Source organism: Bos indicus, chromosome 26, assembly GCF_029378745.1.
Source record: "Bos indicus isolate NIAB-ARS_2022 breed Sahiwal x Tharparkar chromosome 26, NIAB-ARS_B.indTharparkar_mat_pri_1.0, whole genome shotgun sequence".
NCBI lineage: Eukaryota > Metazoa > Chordata > Mammalia > Artiodactyla > Bovidae > Bos > Bos indicus.
In genome coordinates, this window is record NC_091785.1 from 25,635,181 (window position 1) to 25,653,992 (window position 18,812).

At 40.1% G+C, this 18,812-nt stretch overlaps 1 protein-coding gene across 3 annotated transcripts in view; it reads left to right on the forward strand.

The window, feature by feature from the left end:
• The window catches only part of SORCS3 (sortilin related VPS10 domain containing receptor 3), a 632,833-nt gene that overhangs the window by 568,796 nt on the left and 45,225 nt on the right, over window positions 1-18,812 (forward strand). For 2 of the 3 annotated variants that reach the window (XM_070780798.1, XM_019953194.2), the window contains 2 exons: window positions 6,836-6,953; window positions 7,922-8,055. The exons of the other annotated variant lie outside the window; for it this stretch is intronic. In XM_070780798.1, coding sequence (XP_070636899.1) covers window positions 6,836-6,953; window positions 7,922-8,055 — 252 coding nt within the window. The remainder of the gene's footprint in view (window positions 1-6,835; window positions 6,954-7,921; window positions 8,056-18,812) is intronic. 3 annotated transcript variants of the gene reach the window in all.

The following is an 18,812-nucleotide window of genomic DNA, read 5'->3' on the forward strand; positions in this document are numbered from 1 at the left end:
TGACCCAGAGTTGCTCTCCAGTAAAGAGGAAAACATCCTTACAGAGCCTGCTCCTCTAATTACACTTAGTGTGGCATTGTTTCCACCTAAATTATAGCAATTATATACCAAGATCCCCTTTAAAATCATTTAATTAATGTGTAGCTAACCCTCTGTGTGAATGGAATTCTAATGAAGTCTTTTACTTTTATAAACTACCTCCCTCCCTCAAATTAATCACTTCCCTCCCCACAAGGCCTACTCAGGTCTGGATAGTGGATTAGAGAAGGTGTGTTATTTAGGGTCCCAGCAAATCACAGATGTTTGTGGGAATCCTAGCGCAGTCCGTGATAACAAGAGGTAGAGATACTGCTGCTATTTTTCCTGAGATTGTTTTCATTTAAACCCCAAAGGACATACAACTCAACCATGTTCTTTGGCCCAGAAATAAGGCGAGATAAAGCTGTCACCCCAATTTTGGAAGAAGTAGACAATTTTGATAGATTAATTCTACCCCGTAATCAACCCAGAACTATTTATTGAGCATCTGTTATATGAAAGAATTGCCAGTGGAGACAAAGATTAGTGACTCTAATTGTTAAATCCTTTGTGTATGGGGTCACCAGGAGATAGTTCGTTCACCTCAAAGTAGACATAAGGATTAAAAGAAAATAAACTCTTGGAAATTGTTTTTAATGAGCCATGTTTCATCTAGACAATTTTTGCATCCTATCCTTTCAGTATATGTGTCACTGAATAAAAATGTTGTGTAAGGAAGCTGAAAGCTTGAGAGATGAAGTGATTTGCTCAAAGTCACCTAGCTAATTTAGTAGTAGACAAGGACTAGGAAAAGCCAAGTCTTCTATTCCCTTACCTGGTATTGCCATGCCCAGACTACCTGCATGTTAAAAGGTAAACAACCACACAAGAGCTTAGGAGGGCACTTTGTTACCAGAGTCACAACAGAACAGACAGAGCAACAGAGGAGGTTAAAAGAGGATAGAGATGCTCTCAGGTTTGTAAAGCCCAAGAAGAAGGTGAATCTTGAGTGGAGCCAAAAACTCTCATGAAAAAAAAAAAAAAATACAGGTGACAAGGTAAAAAGAAAAAGAAAAACAAGTAATAAATTTTAATTGCTTTTCCCTGAAAATCCATATTGTGAGAAATGGCTCAGAGAATTCATTTATTTTGTTCTGTGGTTGGGAGCAACTTCTTCAAAGGAACTAAAGAGTAGCCTACCCTTTCCAGACAGTCATCTGTATTTTTGTATGAGTTATCTACTTTCTCCAAGGCTGTATAGAAGGAAAAGACACCCAAAAGACAAAGAAGCCCTGCATTTGAGGTTAGTATTTACCTTGGAAAGGGAATTTTGAGCCAACCTTATTGAAACCTCTTGATGAGCAGGGCCTTGGGTATGAATCTGTGGGGGTCCCAACAATGAGAATGATGGGGATAGGAATGAACACTTATTATCCACTGGGATTTTCAAGATATTTCCATACATTATCTCAGGGTTTTGATTATGTTGATGAAAATATGCTTTGAGTTAAGGGGGACTAGGAATACATTTTTGAAAAAAAGAGGTCAGAATAGTTTATCTGATAATGGCAAGAAAGTATGGCTGTGGATGACCATGGTTTGGCTATGCTAGGAATTGGCTTTTTTTGTCAGACTTGAAAATGAAGCCATGCTCTAGAATTGCTTGTTCCACTATTTACTCAGGAGTCAGCCATTCTTTGTCAAGCAACTACAATTGAAAGGCTTTATGTGATCCAAAGAAGTACAATAACGTTCCCAGCTTTATGGAGCTTTCTAACTCATTGATACAAATTTGACCAAAAATACAAGAAAATTAAATACAATTAAATTAAACTTTTTGTTTCCCAAAAAGTTACCACAAGTGGGATGAATATGCTATTCCTAGTTTATTGGTCATAAGCTCAGGGCAACATTTCCCTAAGGAGATGAGTTTTTATCTGAGAAATTTTATTCTTGTACTATTATTTAAAAGCAGTCTAGACTTTCTCTTTCTCCAATCCAGGACCAAGTAGATCTAATTAGTGTTTATCACCCCAAAGTGAGGGGCTTGTTTTCTAATCTCTCTGATTTCTCTACTGGGTTCTCACTTCTACAGATTCCCGTTGTGAATATTAACATATGTTCTAAGGTTAGATATGAAAAGGGTTGAGAAATGCTTGAAATTAAGTAAGTCCTTATTTTATCTCCTACTTAGTTTGCTGTGTTTCTGTCATTTCATCTTCCACGACTCTAATCAGAATATCAGTGAGTGAATTCAATATTGAACAGAGTTAGGGAAGCCACATCTCTGTAAAAGAGACACTCTGTATCAGAGTCAGTCATGCCCCACAGGAAGGAGTCCACCATGAACTGATAATGGATAGAGAGATGGGAAGTACATCAGTGTCTGAAAGTTGCCAAGAGATTTTACCCTACTAATATCAGTTGGGGTCCAGTGAGAAAATGAACAAAGCTAGTAATGCTAGCATTAAATGTTTAAAATTTTGCATCTGGCACATGAAAGTGACCCCATGGGAGAAGCAGACTAGCCAACTTTCAAATGGAAATATTAGCGAGTCAATTTAGAGTTTGGGGAAAGACCTAGGAAACATGGTACAGGGAAATCTGTCATAGAAATCAAAGACATGTAGATGAAAGGAAGTGACCTGCCAAGATTGCGGAAGAGAAGAATCTGAATTAGTCCCCAAGTCCTGACTGGGCACCTATTGTGTTCAGTTCTGAAATGAGCACCCTGGGATCAGAAACAGATTTCCCAAAGAGTTGGGAAGACCAACACCGTGGACCTGCTTAGAGGCTCAGCGTCAGTTCAGCTGTGTACTTGGATGTTCCCTGCATCTTCCTCAGCATCAGCCCTGGGAAATGACGACGTCTGAGGGTGAGATTCTCTGGTTACTAACTCTTGAGCTATTCCTTTCCTGTGTGGGCAACTTTGTCTATTAGAACAATCTCTCCTATTTTGTAAACTTCTGAACTTTTATTTCCTGTTATTTTTTAATACTGTAGACATCTCCCTGGAGCACCTGTTTATTGGTCTTCACTCCCCTGACCCTTCCTAAGTCATCTCCAGGTTAACCAGCCATAGTGTTTACACCACTTCTTGGATTGGTAGCTGAAAATTGGCCTCGAATCATAGCACCTTTTGTATTATTTCATTTTATTTATTATTTCTTATATTTGTGCCTCCTGTAACAGATTTCTACAAACTGGGTGGCATTTAAGAATAAACCTTAATTTAGATGAAACGGAAAAAGAAATCGAATTCATTCTAGGCTTGTTCCATCTTTCGGCGGCTCCAGGTGTTTCTTAGCTTATGTCGTGTAACTCGTCTTCACCTCTGTTTTCACATAGGCTTCACATCTCTGCATGTCTCTCTTCTTTGTATCTCTTATAAGCATGCTTGTCATTGGACTTAGGGCCAGGATGATTTTATCTTGAGATTCTTAACCCACATCTGCAAAGACTTTTTTGCAGTTAACCTGTCACATTCACAGGTTACAGGGAATAGATTGTGGTCATATCTCTTTAGGGATCCACTATTTAATCTAGTACATCATCTTAATCCTCTTTTTTTCAATGGTCCTTAAACTTTGGGAACTGTGAACCCTTTTGAAAATCTGATAAAAGATATATAACTTCTCCATGGATAAACAAACACATCCCAATAAATGCATATTTTTATTTAAAATTTCAAGAGATAAAAACTCCACCACCACCACTACCAAAGCCCCCAATTCTGGAGGTACTCATTCTATTCTCTGCATTAAAGCTGACACTCAGCACTAAGTAAAATTTTCCTTTGTGATCTAGTCAATGTAAACCAGACCAGGACACTGCCTCTTTGTTCTAGGCAATATACAAAATTCTTCATTCATTAATGCATTCTAAGATTATCTTAAGTATTTTTGGTCTCTGAAGTGTTTACTTATGTTAATCACATTGTATATGAAAATTCTTAAGCTAGCATCCTCATTGTCATCATCATCATTATTTATCCTGAGCTGCAACAAGTCACATTTCTTTTATCCAATACTTATGTAGTTGCCAGGGAAGGACCTGACAGTTTTTTCCCTGTTACGTCACATGTTATTAAATTCAGCCTGTCTGTTTAATCTGTCAAGAGCTTTTTGGTTCCTTATTCTGCCATCAAGCATATTGACTGTTTCTTCCAGTTTGTGTCATCAGAAAATGCAATTTTCAATGATGACCATTATTTCCATGTCATAAAGTCATTAATAAAAATGATGAACAAGGAAGAGCAGACAGCTGCAGATAGCAGCTGACTACACACCCCCTCCCTCCTGGTTGATTTTAATGCCTTAATTGGGTCCTGTTCAGCCACATAATTTTACCAGCACCTGGCTTATATTTTTCATCTTTTCTTCAAGACTGCAGCAGCAGACTCTGTAGATGCCTCATTGATATCCGGGTAAACCATGTGCCTCATATTTCCTTCTTCTGTCTGCCTAGTTATCTTACCATAGAAAGAAATGTGATTAATCTGACATAATGTATTTTGTGATCCATACAATAACTGTAAACTATTCAGAGTAGGTAGAAGTGTTTATTTTTTGTTTAGCATCATTAATATCCTGTTACTCAGGGTACTCCAATCAGGGAAGACTTTCTAGAGGAGGGGGCATTCGAATGTGGGAGGATTTAGATAGGTTGGATAAGGAGGGAAGAAGACATTCCTCAAAGTTTCTCGCACTGTTTGTTTGTTTTTTGATGAGCTCTTACCCTTATTCTCCTCTTTTAAAACAGATAGAAACTTTTTATAAAAAAGAAGTGTTTTGTTAAAGATTGAAATTTGATTGACTCATGACCTTTCCATGAACTGTATCAGATCTATTAGTAAATGGTAGAAATACCTTAATATAGACTTGGCATGGATATAGTATATTTGCTACTAAATGTAGCAAGAATGTGATGGAACAGAAGGGATGGCAGACCAGGTACCCCACATAGTACTGGCCACACAATCTAGGATATTCTAACCCCTCAGCTTCTACTAGTCAGGAGTGAGGTAAGGTTCATGCAAAGACCATACAGTTTTACTAAAGGAGAAAACCAGTCTTTCCCTCGAAGTCTGTTTAATCTTTTTTTCCTCAGACAAGGATCTAAAAAGCTTTATTTAATGTGTAAATGATTATTGTTGTTGCTGTTCAGTCTCGCCCAGTGGTGTCTGACTCTTTGTGCTCCCATGGACTACAGCACACCAGGCTTCCTGGATCTTCACAATCTCTGAGAGTTGGCTTAAGCTTATGTCCATTGAGTTGATGATGCCATCCAATCATCTCTTCCTCTGTCGCCCCCCTTCTCCTTCTGCCCTCAGTCTTTCCTAGCATCAGGGTCTTTTCCAGTGAGTAGGCATTTTGCATCAGGTGGTCAAAGTATTGGAACTTCAGCTTCAGCATCAAGCTGAAGCTGAAGCTGAATATTCAGGGTTGATTTCCTTTAGCATCTACTGGTTTGATCTCCTTGCTGTCCAAGGGACTCTCTATAAAGAGTCTTATCCAGACCATAGTTTGAAAGCATCAATTCTTTGGCACTCAGCCTTCTCTATGGTCCAACTCTCACATCAATACATGACTACTGGAAAAACCATAGCTTTGACTATATGGACCTTTGTTAGCAAAGTAATATCTCTGCTTTTTAATACATGGTCTAGGTTTGTCATAGCTTTTAAACATTAAAAGTCATTTCCTACAGTGTATTTTAAGTTATATAATCTACAAAACAATTTTTACTGCATTTCACAGGTTTAATCCACTCCACCCCTCCCAAAGCTTCCTCATCTTTCAGAAAGCAGAAGGAAATGTCTCTTGAGGGGAGTTAGTATTTTAGGTGTCACCATAAGAATATTTGAATTTGGGAAAAGGAGAATTCAGAGCTGGGACTCTGATTAGGTCTTACTGGGATGGAAGCCATCCAGTTCCTTGAAAGACTTCAGTGGGTTTTGGTTCTGGGCATGACTGGTCTCTCCTTTACATCACTGTGATAGATGCCTTGCGTTGTAATTATAAGACATGCCACCCGAGTGGAGTATGGGTGATCAGTCTTCTTTTCTATTTTTCTAGAAACGATTGATCATTCATATTTATAGGGCTATCAACTGCTGGACTTTGAAAAGGTCAGTATTGATTATCTAAGTCATGCAGACAGTGTGCTTCTTTGATTTACATAAATATGAGTTCTTTTTATGAGATGACTGATTTTTCAGGGAAGAGGGAGAGAAGGTGATATTCATGTGAGTTAAGTGATGAGAATTTCAACTAAAACATGCTTAGATTCAGTCAGAATTTTGGAGTTGGCAGGATCATACTTTAAATTAGCTAATCCAACCCCCACCCCCAAAAGAAAAACACACACATAAAGTTTACTTTACAGATGAGAAAACTGAAGCCCTGCCTTTGGACATCAGTGGATATAACAGTAGTTGCTTGTATTAAGAAGAAGGCTGGCTATCAAATTAATACCTGTGTAGAAGATTGTAGACAACCGGAAAAGTTTTTCCTTCTGTATACCTTTTTATACTTCATATTCTTCCTATAAAGCACATATATTAATTTTGCAAATATATACATATTCAAAAGCAATTATATATATATGATTTTAAATCCACAGTGAATACCGTGTCAGTTGGCTGGAGTTGTGTGGGCAGTGGACTTTACCATCAATGGACTTCCAACACTTGGTTTTGGAAGAATCTTTAAAATCCAGGCTGTAATTCAATCCTCTCTCTCTCTAGTCTTTGCATTTTAGTGACTGACTATGGGACTCTCTGCTTGTCTTTCTCCTTCCTCCCATAAACACTTAGAGTTTTTGGCCACTTCAGCCTCCGCTCGGAATGGCAGTTGGTGAAGGTGGACTACAAATCAATCTTCAGCCGACACTGTAGCAAGGAGGACTATCAGACCTGGCACCTGCTCAATCAGGTACAACACCGGCTTGGAATCCTGGCTCCTGGAAACAGGGGCCACTGCAAGCCCTGTTTGGTCCTGTTGGGTCTTCCTATTTGGAGGAGGGAAGTAGTGGGCCATCTGGGGAAAATGGTGAATTGTGGGGGTGGGATTGGAATTCACACACCAGGTTGAGCAAGGGCATATGATATTTTGGAACTGCTGTGCACCCTGAATCCTGATCTACTCATTGAAATCACCGAGCAGCCTGGAAGAGAGGCAGCAGTGATGACCTGGGGTTTTAGTGCTACCCGTGGCAAATGAAGCCCAGAAAACCAGCACACCCTCTAACGGTTTGATCATCTTACCTTCTAATGGAAACAGTGGGAGCATTTCTCAGGCCATCCTGAAGTCAGGGCCCAGGAGCCCTGGGAACAGGACAACAAAGAAAGCGGAGGGTGAGGGACTCTAGCAAGGCAGATATTTAGTGCTAGTCAACACAGGCAGAATTCTTTTGTCTTCAGAACCATTGAGTCCTTATAATTCGTACCAATTTCTTCTCTTTTTGTTCTTGACTAGGAATAAGGACTCGGGCATGGTTGTTTATCATAGAGAGGGAACATATCGAGTCCACTTCAGTTTCGCTCTGAAGATGATGTGAAAAAGATGCCAACAGTGGATTACTTTCCACTGGAATTTATGGCAATTGAGGCAATTGCCAAGCGGTCTGTGGGGATGACTGGAATGTTTGCATTCTCTGTAGAGGTGGAGAAGCAGACATCACTGGCCAGGTTGGGTGGAGGGACAGTAATAGGCCAGTCTCCCACAGTGTTCCTCTTGCCTGGTAGTAAAAGATCAGTCTTTTAAACTTGAATACTCCTGAATGGTTCCTAGGAGGGAAATTTCTGCATAAAGTGACCAAAAGAGAATGCAAAGACTAATGCTGCTTATTTCACTGTCTTTTGTGTTTTTCTGTCTCTCTCACTGTGGACTTTCTTCCTAAGGGGGAGCCTTGCGTCATGGGAGAAAGGAAAATATTCAAGAAACGCAAGCCAGGAGCTCAGTGTGCCCTGAGCCGAGACTCCTCAGGGACAGTGGTCTCAGAACCCTGTGTCTGTGCTGACTGGGACTTTGAATGGTGAGTCTCTTTATGTCTCATCAGCAGTTCCAGCTGGACACTGACTAGTTTGGGGGATGAGAGTGAAGAAGAAGTTGAGGAGGTAGGCATGACTCAGCTGGCCTGCCAGCCTGGCTGCCTAAGGTCCTGGCCAGATGGGATGTCTACAGCCCCAGAAGGAGGAGGGGGAAGCTTTTCACAGGGAAGATCATTGTCCTACCAGAGTGGTGTGTCCAAGGGGACTTCTCGTCTTCAGTTAGCAGCTGTCCTGGAAAGTCCCCAGGAGGAGGGGCTGGGCATGGAGAGCTTAGAGAGCTGCCACCATGGGCAGTCACCTCCACACATGTGAGCTCGAACTGTGCTCTTTCCAATGAATTCTCTTATCACCATTTCTTTTTTCCTCCCTCTAATGACAGCCAGAGAGAATGAGTTTGGATCTCATCTCTTAGCTAATGACTCACAAATTTCCAAATATTTCCCTCCAGCTCCAGCCTGTCTCTCCTCTTAGATGAAGACATTTGTGTCCAACTGTTTACTCAGCATCCATCTTCCCTTGAATTGGTAACAGGGATTTCAAAGTTTATGTTGCCAAGCAGAGTTCTTCCTGAATGCCCACTATTAGAAGCAGTTTTTCAGCTTCTCTTGAGCCCCCCAACCCAGACCAGGTTTTCCAAATTCAGTAAAACACATAGACATCCATTCAGTCCAAATCCCAAGAGAGCTTAATTTTTCCCTTTACCCTCAGGTGCAGGCCATCCAGAAGTCCCTGCACGTCTCTATTTCCAAAACACATTCCAACACAAAGCACCGCTACCCATGTCCATGGCATCTGGATCACCTCAACCATTTACTAATTCACTCTCTATGTCCATTCGGGTCACCTTGAAATCCATCCTTGTTGTTCAGTCACTAAGTCATATCCAATTCTTTGTGAATCCATGGACTGCAGCACAGCAGGCTCCCCTGTCTTTCACTATCTCCTGGAATTTGCTCAAACTCATGTCCATTGAATCAGTGATGCCATCCAACCATCTCATCCTCTTTCACCCCCTTCTCCTGCCTTCAATCTTTCCCAGCATCAGCCTTTTCCAATTAGTTGGCTCTTTGCATCAGGTGGCCAAAGTATTGGAACTTCAGCATCAGCGTCAGTCCTTCCAGTGAATATTCAGGGTTGATTTCCTTTAGGATTGACTAGTTTGATCTCCTTGCTGTTCAGTGGACTCTCAAGAACCTTCTCCAGCACCATCCATCCTTAGAAGAAATAAAATTATATTTTAAAAACCCAAGTCAGATCTTATCATTCCTATGCTTTAAATACTCCAGTGGCTTTCCTGCTCCCTTAAAATATAATATAACCTTCTTTCTTTGCTCCACTGCAGATGATTGACCCACTAGCACTGTTCCTTAACTTCTTACTATTCCCTCTTCATTCGCTGTTTTGCAGCCATACAACTATCTCCTGCACCTTAATTAACCCAGACTCATTCCAAGCAAAGGAAACAGCAAGAACAGATATTTCTTTCAAATCTCAGTATGACTGGCACTGTTGGAGCACTCATACTTCAGCAAAAACCGCAGCTCAGAAATGCCTTCTGAGACCATCTAACCTCACCCCTACCCTGGCAGTCTCAGGCATATCACCCTGTTCAATTGTCATCTTAGTATTAATCACAAATAGAGAGATTGTGTTTTTTGATTGCTTTATAATTTGCCTGTCTTTCCCAAGTAGAATGTAAGTGCTGTGAGTGCAGGAATTTTTGACTTTCTTTATTTTTGTATGCTTAGTGCCTCCCCAGTGTAAGGACAAAACAGTTGTACAGTGTTTCTGAATGTTGTTTCTTTTAGGAGAGGCAAAAACCTTCCCAAATGTGGGAATGAGTGATCTCATTAGTAATTGCAGAGTGATTCCATGCTCATCCCAATTGGATGAATTCTTTCTCTGTGTCATATTCAAAAGCTGAAGTTCAGTTTATATATTTTCATTATATTAATTATAGGTTAAAAGACAAATCTAAGGGCTTGGGTAACAGCCTATAAACATGGAAGGGGCAGGACTATGACAGAGGTGCATTAGGGTTTTGTTATTGTTGTTGTTTGGTCACTAAGTTGTATCTGACTCTCTGTGATCCCATTGACAGTGGCCCACCTGACTCCTCTGTCCATGGGATTTCCCAGGCAAGAATACTGGAGTGGGTTGCCATTCCCTACTCCAGGGGATCTTCCCAACCCAGGGATCAGACCTGTGTCTCTTGCATTGTGGGTGGATTCTTTACCACTAAATGGTGTCTAATAGCTAAATTAAGTCCATATAGGCACAGAACAGCTGCCCCTGCCCAACAGCCTCATGTCCTTCATTCTCATTTCATCCAGCTTGTTTCTTGATTATGTTTGGGAATCCATCTTTCATTTCCTGCTTTCTACCAGGACTATACTGGTAATAGCAAGCAAAGTAGACAATCATGACTGCTCCCAACCTGCTCTTCATCCCTGCCTTGAAAAGCTTGACTTCAGGAAGAATCATCTGAATGGACTGTGCTAAGTTGAATTTAATTTGAATGGCAGGATCCTATCTGTGGTATTTTTGACCCTTTGGAAACAAAGGCTATTTTCATACTTGGGAAGAATAATTTTAATTATTCACCATAATCCAGAAGAATAGTCATAGCAGTATATACAGTGGCCCACTCAGATTTATGGTACATGACATATTGATGTCATCCTGAGTATTCAGAATGTCAACGTCAGCCTTTCTTGTGTCCTTCTGCAGACTGACTCCACATCTTTCTGTATGTCATGCCACATTTTCTCCTGTGTCTCTCTGAGTTGTTAGACCCTCACCCATTTGGGGGAAACCTCACAGTTGAAGGAAGAATTGTAACATAAATATTTTTCCTTCAGCAATTACTTTAATATTTACTAGTCTGGAAAAAAAAATATCCCAGCTCTGATGCTCAATTTCTGACCTTAGGAAATTTTTTAATCTCTACAACTTCACATCCTGGGCTATAAACTGCAAATGAATAACATGTATCTCATTGGGTCCTAGGGAGGAATAAATGAATTCATATTCATCGTTAATGTGAATAAGGAATTTATCCTAATGGTGTACATAGCTTTTGCTGTTGTGGTTATTCTTAGTCTTATACCCCAGGGTTAAGTGGTCCCCATGGTATTTTTAGCAAGTAAACTAGAGCTCATATATCCATATAAGCACTATGTTCAGAGTTGTACCTTTGAGTGTTATCCATTTATTTCAGTGGTGATGGCTTTGCTTAAACTATTTCTAAATGCTTCTTTGGAAACTGCCGTCAAAATGTATCTATAAGTGAAGAAGTGGAGGAAGGGAGCCCTGCTCTATGGTTCTCAGCTTGCCAGTGCAAGAACCACCTGGACCTAACACGCTGTAATGTCAGTGTCATTACTATGATATTTTAATGAGAAGAAAATTAGCATCTGGAATATAAATTACTTGACTGCGATCACATAATCTGGGAGAGAAAGAGATGAGGAGCAAAAGCAAATCTAGCCAAATTCCACATTCTCTTCTCTATATTATGCCATTTCTCAAGAAATCAAACAAGTCTTTGTTATTTTAGATTTACTTTATTTTTCAAAAGAAAGAGTCCCCAAATTTGATTATTCTAAAATTGAAACTCATCCTCAAATGATTTAGGTTAACTCCTGGTGATGAGGTTTAATATAGAATGTGCCATTAACTCTAAACCAATGCCAAACTGAATAGTTTGGGCCATTGGTACTAGAATTGTAAAGTCCATGGAGTTGCAAAAGAGTCAGACTTGACTTAGCAACTAAACAACAATAATTAGAATTGTAATAAGTATATGGCATTCAAGAAGACTTTATAGAATTCTAAGAGGAGATATATAAGATATTATACATTTGCCTTTCTATAGCCAATCATGCCTCATTAAAAAAAAATTTTTTTTTATTGAAGGATAATTGCTTTACAGAATTTTGTTGTTTTCTGTCAAACCTCAACATGAATCAGCCATAGGTATACATATATCCTCTCCCTTTTGAACCTCCCTCCCATCCCACCCCTCTAGGTTGATAGAGAGTCCCTGTTTGAGTTTCCTGAGCCATACAGCAAATTCCCATTGGCTATCTATTTTATATATGGTAATGTAAGTTTCCATGTTACTCTTTCCATACCTCACCCTCTCCTCCCTTCTCCCGTGTCCATGAGTCTATTCTCTATGTTTGTTTCTCCACTGCTGCCCTGTAAATAAGTTCTTCAGTACCATTCTTCTAGATTTCATATATATGTGTTAGAATATGATATTTATCTTTATCTTTCTGACTCACTTCGCTCTGTATAATAGGTTCTAGGTTCATCCACATCATCCAAACTGACTCAAATGTGTTTCTTTTTAAGGCTGAATAATATTCCATTGTGTATATGTATCACAACTTCTTTATCATTCATCTGTAGATGGACATCTAGGTCGCTTCCATGTTCTAGCTATTATAAATAGTGCTGCAATGAACAATGGGATCACACCTTATATTAAAAAGAAAGTAGAAGAACTTGAGTCTGAGATAAGACAAACAAACACACAAGACTTCAGGCTGGCTTAGTTGTCATAATCTAAGAGAAAAAGCAAAAAAAAAAAAAAATCATGTGACCTAATAAAGTATTTAGGCACCACTTTTGAATATGGCAAAGAGAGTTTGCTTTCTGAAATTTCTGGGGTTTTTTGCTGTTATGATGACATCTTGGACAAGGGGCTGAATATTTATTTTTTCTTTTCAAGTCAACTTCAGTAAGCATAAGTGTTAGTCATAAGTACAGTTTTTCCATCAAAAATAGTTTGTCATTAATGATTGTGCTGGAAAATCCATGTATGGCAATAGTTTCATAGTCCTGCTTCCTTCTCAAGCCTCCTTCCTACCAGGAATTGTTAGCTAAAAAATATGAAAAGCCCAACTTGGTTAGCATAAGCCTTTATGCACATTCTACCTAGCTGTTTCCCTAAATCAGATCAGGTAATGTTCACTGGACTGGTCCAGGCAACTTTTAAATCTGAGAGACAGCAGGGAGTGGAGACTTGGGAGGATGCCAGTGGATGCCAAGGATGGAGAATGCCTTGATTCTGGTGAAAAAGTTAAGGAGTGCAGCCTGGATTCACAAAGCAAAGGTATTTTCCACTTGTATCCCTCCTCTACTTGAAGAAGAAAGGCTTTATAGATTCTCAGATGTAGTTATTTGTAGGGAACCATTACCTGGGTTCAATCCCTGGGTTAGGAAGATCCCCTGGAGAAGGAAATGACTACCCATTCCAGTATTCTTGCCTGGGAAATTCCATGGACAGGGGAGCCTGGAAGGCTACAGTCCCTGGGATAGCAAAGAGTCAGACATGACTGAGTGACTAATGCTTTCACTTTTCATTGACTTTTGCTACTCTCACTTCTATGCAGAGTGGGTATCAGTAATAAGTATGCAGTTTACATAAATATGGATGTTTCTACTTAATAGCCTCATAAATCCCCCAGCCTCAGGTTTACTGTAGAGAACCACTCTAAAGCATCCTCCATCGTGGTACTGGTGAGGGGCCAGGGGCAAATCCTCCCTGAGAAGTAAGCAGACTAGTGGGTAGTCAGAAAACAGAGAGTAAGAGGTCTCCTCTCAAGTCTTACGGAGTCTCCTAGGAGGTAGTTGACCCCTGAGAGGTCCAAGTGCATTTGTTCAGTGAGAAACCCGTGTGGACTAGAAATTATGCCTCACTATTCTCTTTTATTACTCATTCATCCAACCACTCTCACAGCAGAAGTTTTGCTGAGCATCTACTATGTGCCAAGATTTTTAGATGGATAATCTCACTTAATTTCTCAACCAGAAGGAGAGTCTGTTATTTTAGACATTTTATAGGTGAAGAGATGGAGATACAAAAAAATGTTAATATATTTACTCAAAATTATAATAGTCTGACTCCAGAGTCCTAAGTCTCAGTATATCTTAGTGTTTATCTTCCATGCCCAGAAGGTTCCAGATCCACAGAGTGCACTTATCAAGTGGAAATGTAGACGAGTGAGGGGAAGAGTCTTGGATATGCCATTGTACATAAATTCAGTCATGTCTGAAATCTACTCAACCTTGTTATTCTGCGTATAGAGTCCAATCAATTGTATTTTTTCTATAGATAGCACATTGTAGAAAAATCAAAGATATATAAAGCAGAGTTATTGGATGCAAAAAAGCATGACAGCAAATAATAAAGAGTATAATTGGGTGTTGAATTTCATGATCCAGACCTATGCTGTACAGTATAGTATCCACTAGCCACATGTGGTTATTTGCATTAAGATTAAAAACAGCGAAGTATTCATTTCTTCAGTTAGCCATGTATTGGGTGCTTAATGGTCACATGTGGCTAGTGGTTACCATATTGGATAGCACAGACAGAAAGTTCTTTAGGACAACATTGGTCCTACCTGAAAGTATTGGGAGTATTCAGAACAAAGAGCCCACCAAAGACTGGAGTAATGATGGAAGGCTTCCTGTAGGAGGTGGTGATAGAGCTATGTAGACTTGCTGTTAAGTAAGTATGAGGAAAATGAGCAGCGTATCTAAGAAAGCAGTTACATGAAGGCTGTTGATGCATAGAGGGGTAAGGGCAGATAGGTAGCTTGGTGTTAGATTAGGAGAAATACTTGAGCCATGATTGTTTGGTTTTTCAAACCATTTATGAAAATGGTTGGGATATAATTATCTTTCTATTTCTCTGGCTGTATTTAGGCTTATGCATTACAAAATGATTTGTTTATTAGTCCATTGTTTTTGTTGTGATTGCTTCTCTTTGCTGAGTGTTCATGCTGTGTCTGCTAAAAACCTCTATCTGACCCCAAATCAACCACACTCTATTGTCTCCTAAAATGAGACAGACATTTGTGAAATACTCATCCTAGAGCCTTAAATCCAAAATGGGAGACTGGAAGAACTGGGGATCAGTGAGTCTTGATGGGACTGTGCATGGTCTGAGAGTAGGATACTCCCTACCCCTGGGCCAGCAGAGACCATGACTTCTTGGCCAGCTCCAAGGGGCTCAGAATGACATCTGGCCTCAAAGCTGGCTTAAAACTCAGCATTCAAAAAACTAAGATCATAGCATCCAGTCCCATCACTTGATGGCAAACAGATGGGGAAACAATGGTAACAGTGACAGACTATTTTCTTGGGCTCCAAAATCACTGCAGATAGTGACTGCAGCCATGAAATTAAAAGGTACTTGCTCCCTGGGAGAAAAGCTATGACCAACCTAGATAGCATATTAAAAATCAGAGACATTATTTTACTGACAAAGGTCCATATAGTCAAAGCTATGGTTTTTCCAGTAGTCATGTATGGGTGTGACAGTTGGACCATAAAGAAAACTGAGTGCTGAAGAATTGATGCTTTTGAACTGTGGTGTTGGATAAGATTTTTGAGAGTCCCTTGAACAGTAAGGATATCCAACCAGTCCATCGTAAAGGAAATCAGTCCTGAATATTCATTGGAAGGACTGATGCTGAAGCTGAAACTCCAATACTTTGGCCACCTGATGTGAAGAATTGACTCATTGGAAAAGACCCTGATGCTGGGAAAGATTGAAGGCAGGAGGAGAAGGGGATGACAGGAAATGAGATGGTTGGATGGCATCATCGACTCGATGGACATGAGTCTGAGCAAGCTCTGGGAGTTGATGATGGACAGGGAAGCCTGGCATGCTGCAGTTCACGGGGTCGCAAAGAGTCAGACATGACTAAGAGACTGAACTGAACTGATAATTAAATGCCTGTTTCATGGGCTTATACTAATGCCAAGCCAGGGGTCAGGAGTCTCAGTTATCACCTTTGATTGACATCCCAACAGCTGTGTACAATCTTTAGCAAGTCATTTTTTCTCTTTTTCTTCTCCTTTCCATTCTGTGAACTGAGGGGATTGGGTCCAAGTAATACTAGTGTCCCTTTTCTGACATGCAGAAACTGTTTGGTTTCTGAGCCTTTCCTTATCTGTCCCCTCTCTGGATTGTTTGAGGCTTCTCTCTGGGTGGGATTTTGAGGACACACACGCCCCTGGAAATGGACAATTTCCCCCTAAACTTTTAGAAGTTCTCAACCCATTTACAGTCAAAGAAGACACAGAGGTGACTTACTTCTTAAAGAAAATTACATGTGTGTTTGCAGAAGCTGTGGCAGCTTCCTTTCCTGAGGCGAATTGAACTTTCTGGCACATTCTCTCCAAATGTCACAATTCAAGAGAAAAACACGTTTCCCTAGGAAGCTGGAGCAGCAGCTGGCCCTGCTTATTTGCTGAAATCATAAAAACTTCAGAGCTGGGAGGGGACTTGGATAGGATGAGAGATTTTATTCAATAGTATACATTTAGCAGAAGGTAGTGAAGAAAGCCACAGCTTGGGGGCAGCTAGTGATGTTTCCATTAATGTTATTAAATATTAATGTGGTGCTTTTTCTCTTTGGGGCAAAGCAGCATGGCTGATGCGCCTTCTTTAATTACTGCATCACTAACAGGTAGCAGAACTGAACATTACTGCTAAAGATGGTTACACTGAGCAAGGAGCATATGACATTTCTCTCCCTCATAAAGCTGCTTAGGAGAGCACCCTTCCTTTGAAAATTACAAATATTTCTGGGATGAACAGGACATTCAATAGATTTACCACATAAAGCTATCAGGGGATTTTGTAGTAGTGCAGGCCCATCACAGCCCAAATCCTTCTACAGGTAAATAATACTTTGAAATCAGATATTCAGTACTGTGCTGGAAAATATTTAACTACTGGCTCTCTGGGCTTCCCTGATAGCTCAGTTGGTAAAGAAGTCACCTACAATGCAGGAGACCCTTGTTCGATTCCTGGGTCGGGAAGGTCCTCTGGAGAAGGGATAGGCTACCCACCCCAGTATTCTTGGGCTTCCCTTGTGGCTCAGCTGGTAAAGAATCCACCTGCAATGCGGAAGACTTGGGTTTGATCCCTGGGTTGGGGAGATCCCCTGAAGAAGGGAAAGGCTACCCACTCCAGTATTCCAGCCTGGAGAATTCCATGGACTGTGTAGTCCATGGAGTCGCAAAGAGTTGGACACAACTGGGCAACTTTCAATTTTCTCAGGAACAAAGAAGTAAATAAGCCCTTATTAGTAGTGATTGGGGATTGCTGTAAATATCCTCATGATATATGATTTCATGCTGCCAACATGACATCACTGAACGAAGAATTAGGAAACACAACATGTATTTCTACCATACACAGGTACACAGACATAAATGATTTCAAGAGCATATAATGATTATATCATGACATCTTATATGTAGTATTTATTGCATATAGTAATAATAAATGCAGCAAAATAATGGGGGAATTTCTGTGTTTTAGGTATTATCTTTTGAATATAAGTACAATTTTGTATAAAATTTAAATCATTATTTAAACTATGTTTAACAACCTTAACTAACTCACAAAGTTCCTGGAATTTTAAGTAGGCTCTCATGGGCTGTTAGCAGCTGGCACAATACTAAGTCCATATGAACTCTCAGGGGGCAGATCTTCAATCATTAATTGGGAGGCATGGCAAAAGATTACCTTGACAAACATGTCCCATTCTCCTTTTCTTCCAGTTTCATTTAAACTCGCCTATTGAAGCTGGTCTTGCGCTTCACCTTTTTGTGTAGCCATCTGCAATGACTCGAGCTCATACTCACTCCACAGACATGTTTGGAGCTCCTGGATGCTTTGTGGTACACACTGGGAAGTTAACCATAGGCTCACAGTCTCCCTGCAGAAATAGACCAATGCAATGGGATAATTAGTGTGATTATTTAAAAATGCAGTGAGAGTACCATTTACCCACTAAATATTTATTCAAGACCTGCAGTGTCCTATTCTAGAGCCTAATATTGCTGAACTAAAACAACAGAAGTAACTGCCCTTTTTTAGCCTCAATGTTTCCCCAAATGGTAGAGCCACCAACACTTGGTTTTAGAAAGCAAGGATGGCTTCATCAGGCATAGCTATTGAAGGATGTTTAGGAAACTGCCTAATACAGAAAAGGGTAGAGTGCTTCAAAAGCTCCAGGGAAATACCACATACAAAGACAAAGAAGGTTGAAAGATTGGTCTGAGTTTGGTTTGGAGGAAGGTGGTGAGAAGTAGGGTGGGATCAAATCCAGCAGATATTTATATAACCTCATCAGTCAATTGGTACTTCTAAACTGTACTGCTTCATACTGTGTTACATTGTACTCTGCTTCAGACTGTATTCCTGCCCTTTTGTTGGATTGGAGGCATGGAGTCTTCCTCTCTCCAAAAGACTGAAAACCCCTTGAGAATAGGAATGATGGCTCTTCTTTCACAGGACAGGGCACATACTGAATAATAAATAAATGCAGAATTAAACTTTTCTTCCTCTCTTCCTTTCATTCCTATCCCAGGTGCCCACATAGACAATTTGCCTCTATTTTCACTGATCTTTAATTAAATCATGTCTCAAAAAATATGGGAATAGAAAAAGAAAGGGAGAGTGAGTCGGGAAAGAGTTAATTTCCTATTGTTGCATGTTTCATTAACACTCAGTGAATCGATATTCAAAGGTCCAGATTGTCTGCCTTGTCTTTGGGTTTCAGGAAACCCTTGGATGCTTGACTTAGAAAGACATGACTTCTGCCAAGTGAAGCCACCTTCAATGACCTGGAGTTGGTTGTAGCAATAATGCCTACTTTCTTATTCTTTTTCTACCTTGGCATTTACAATTCTTGGCATTTTATAA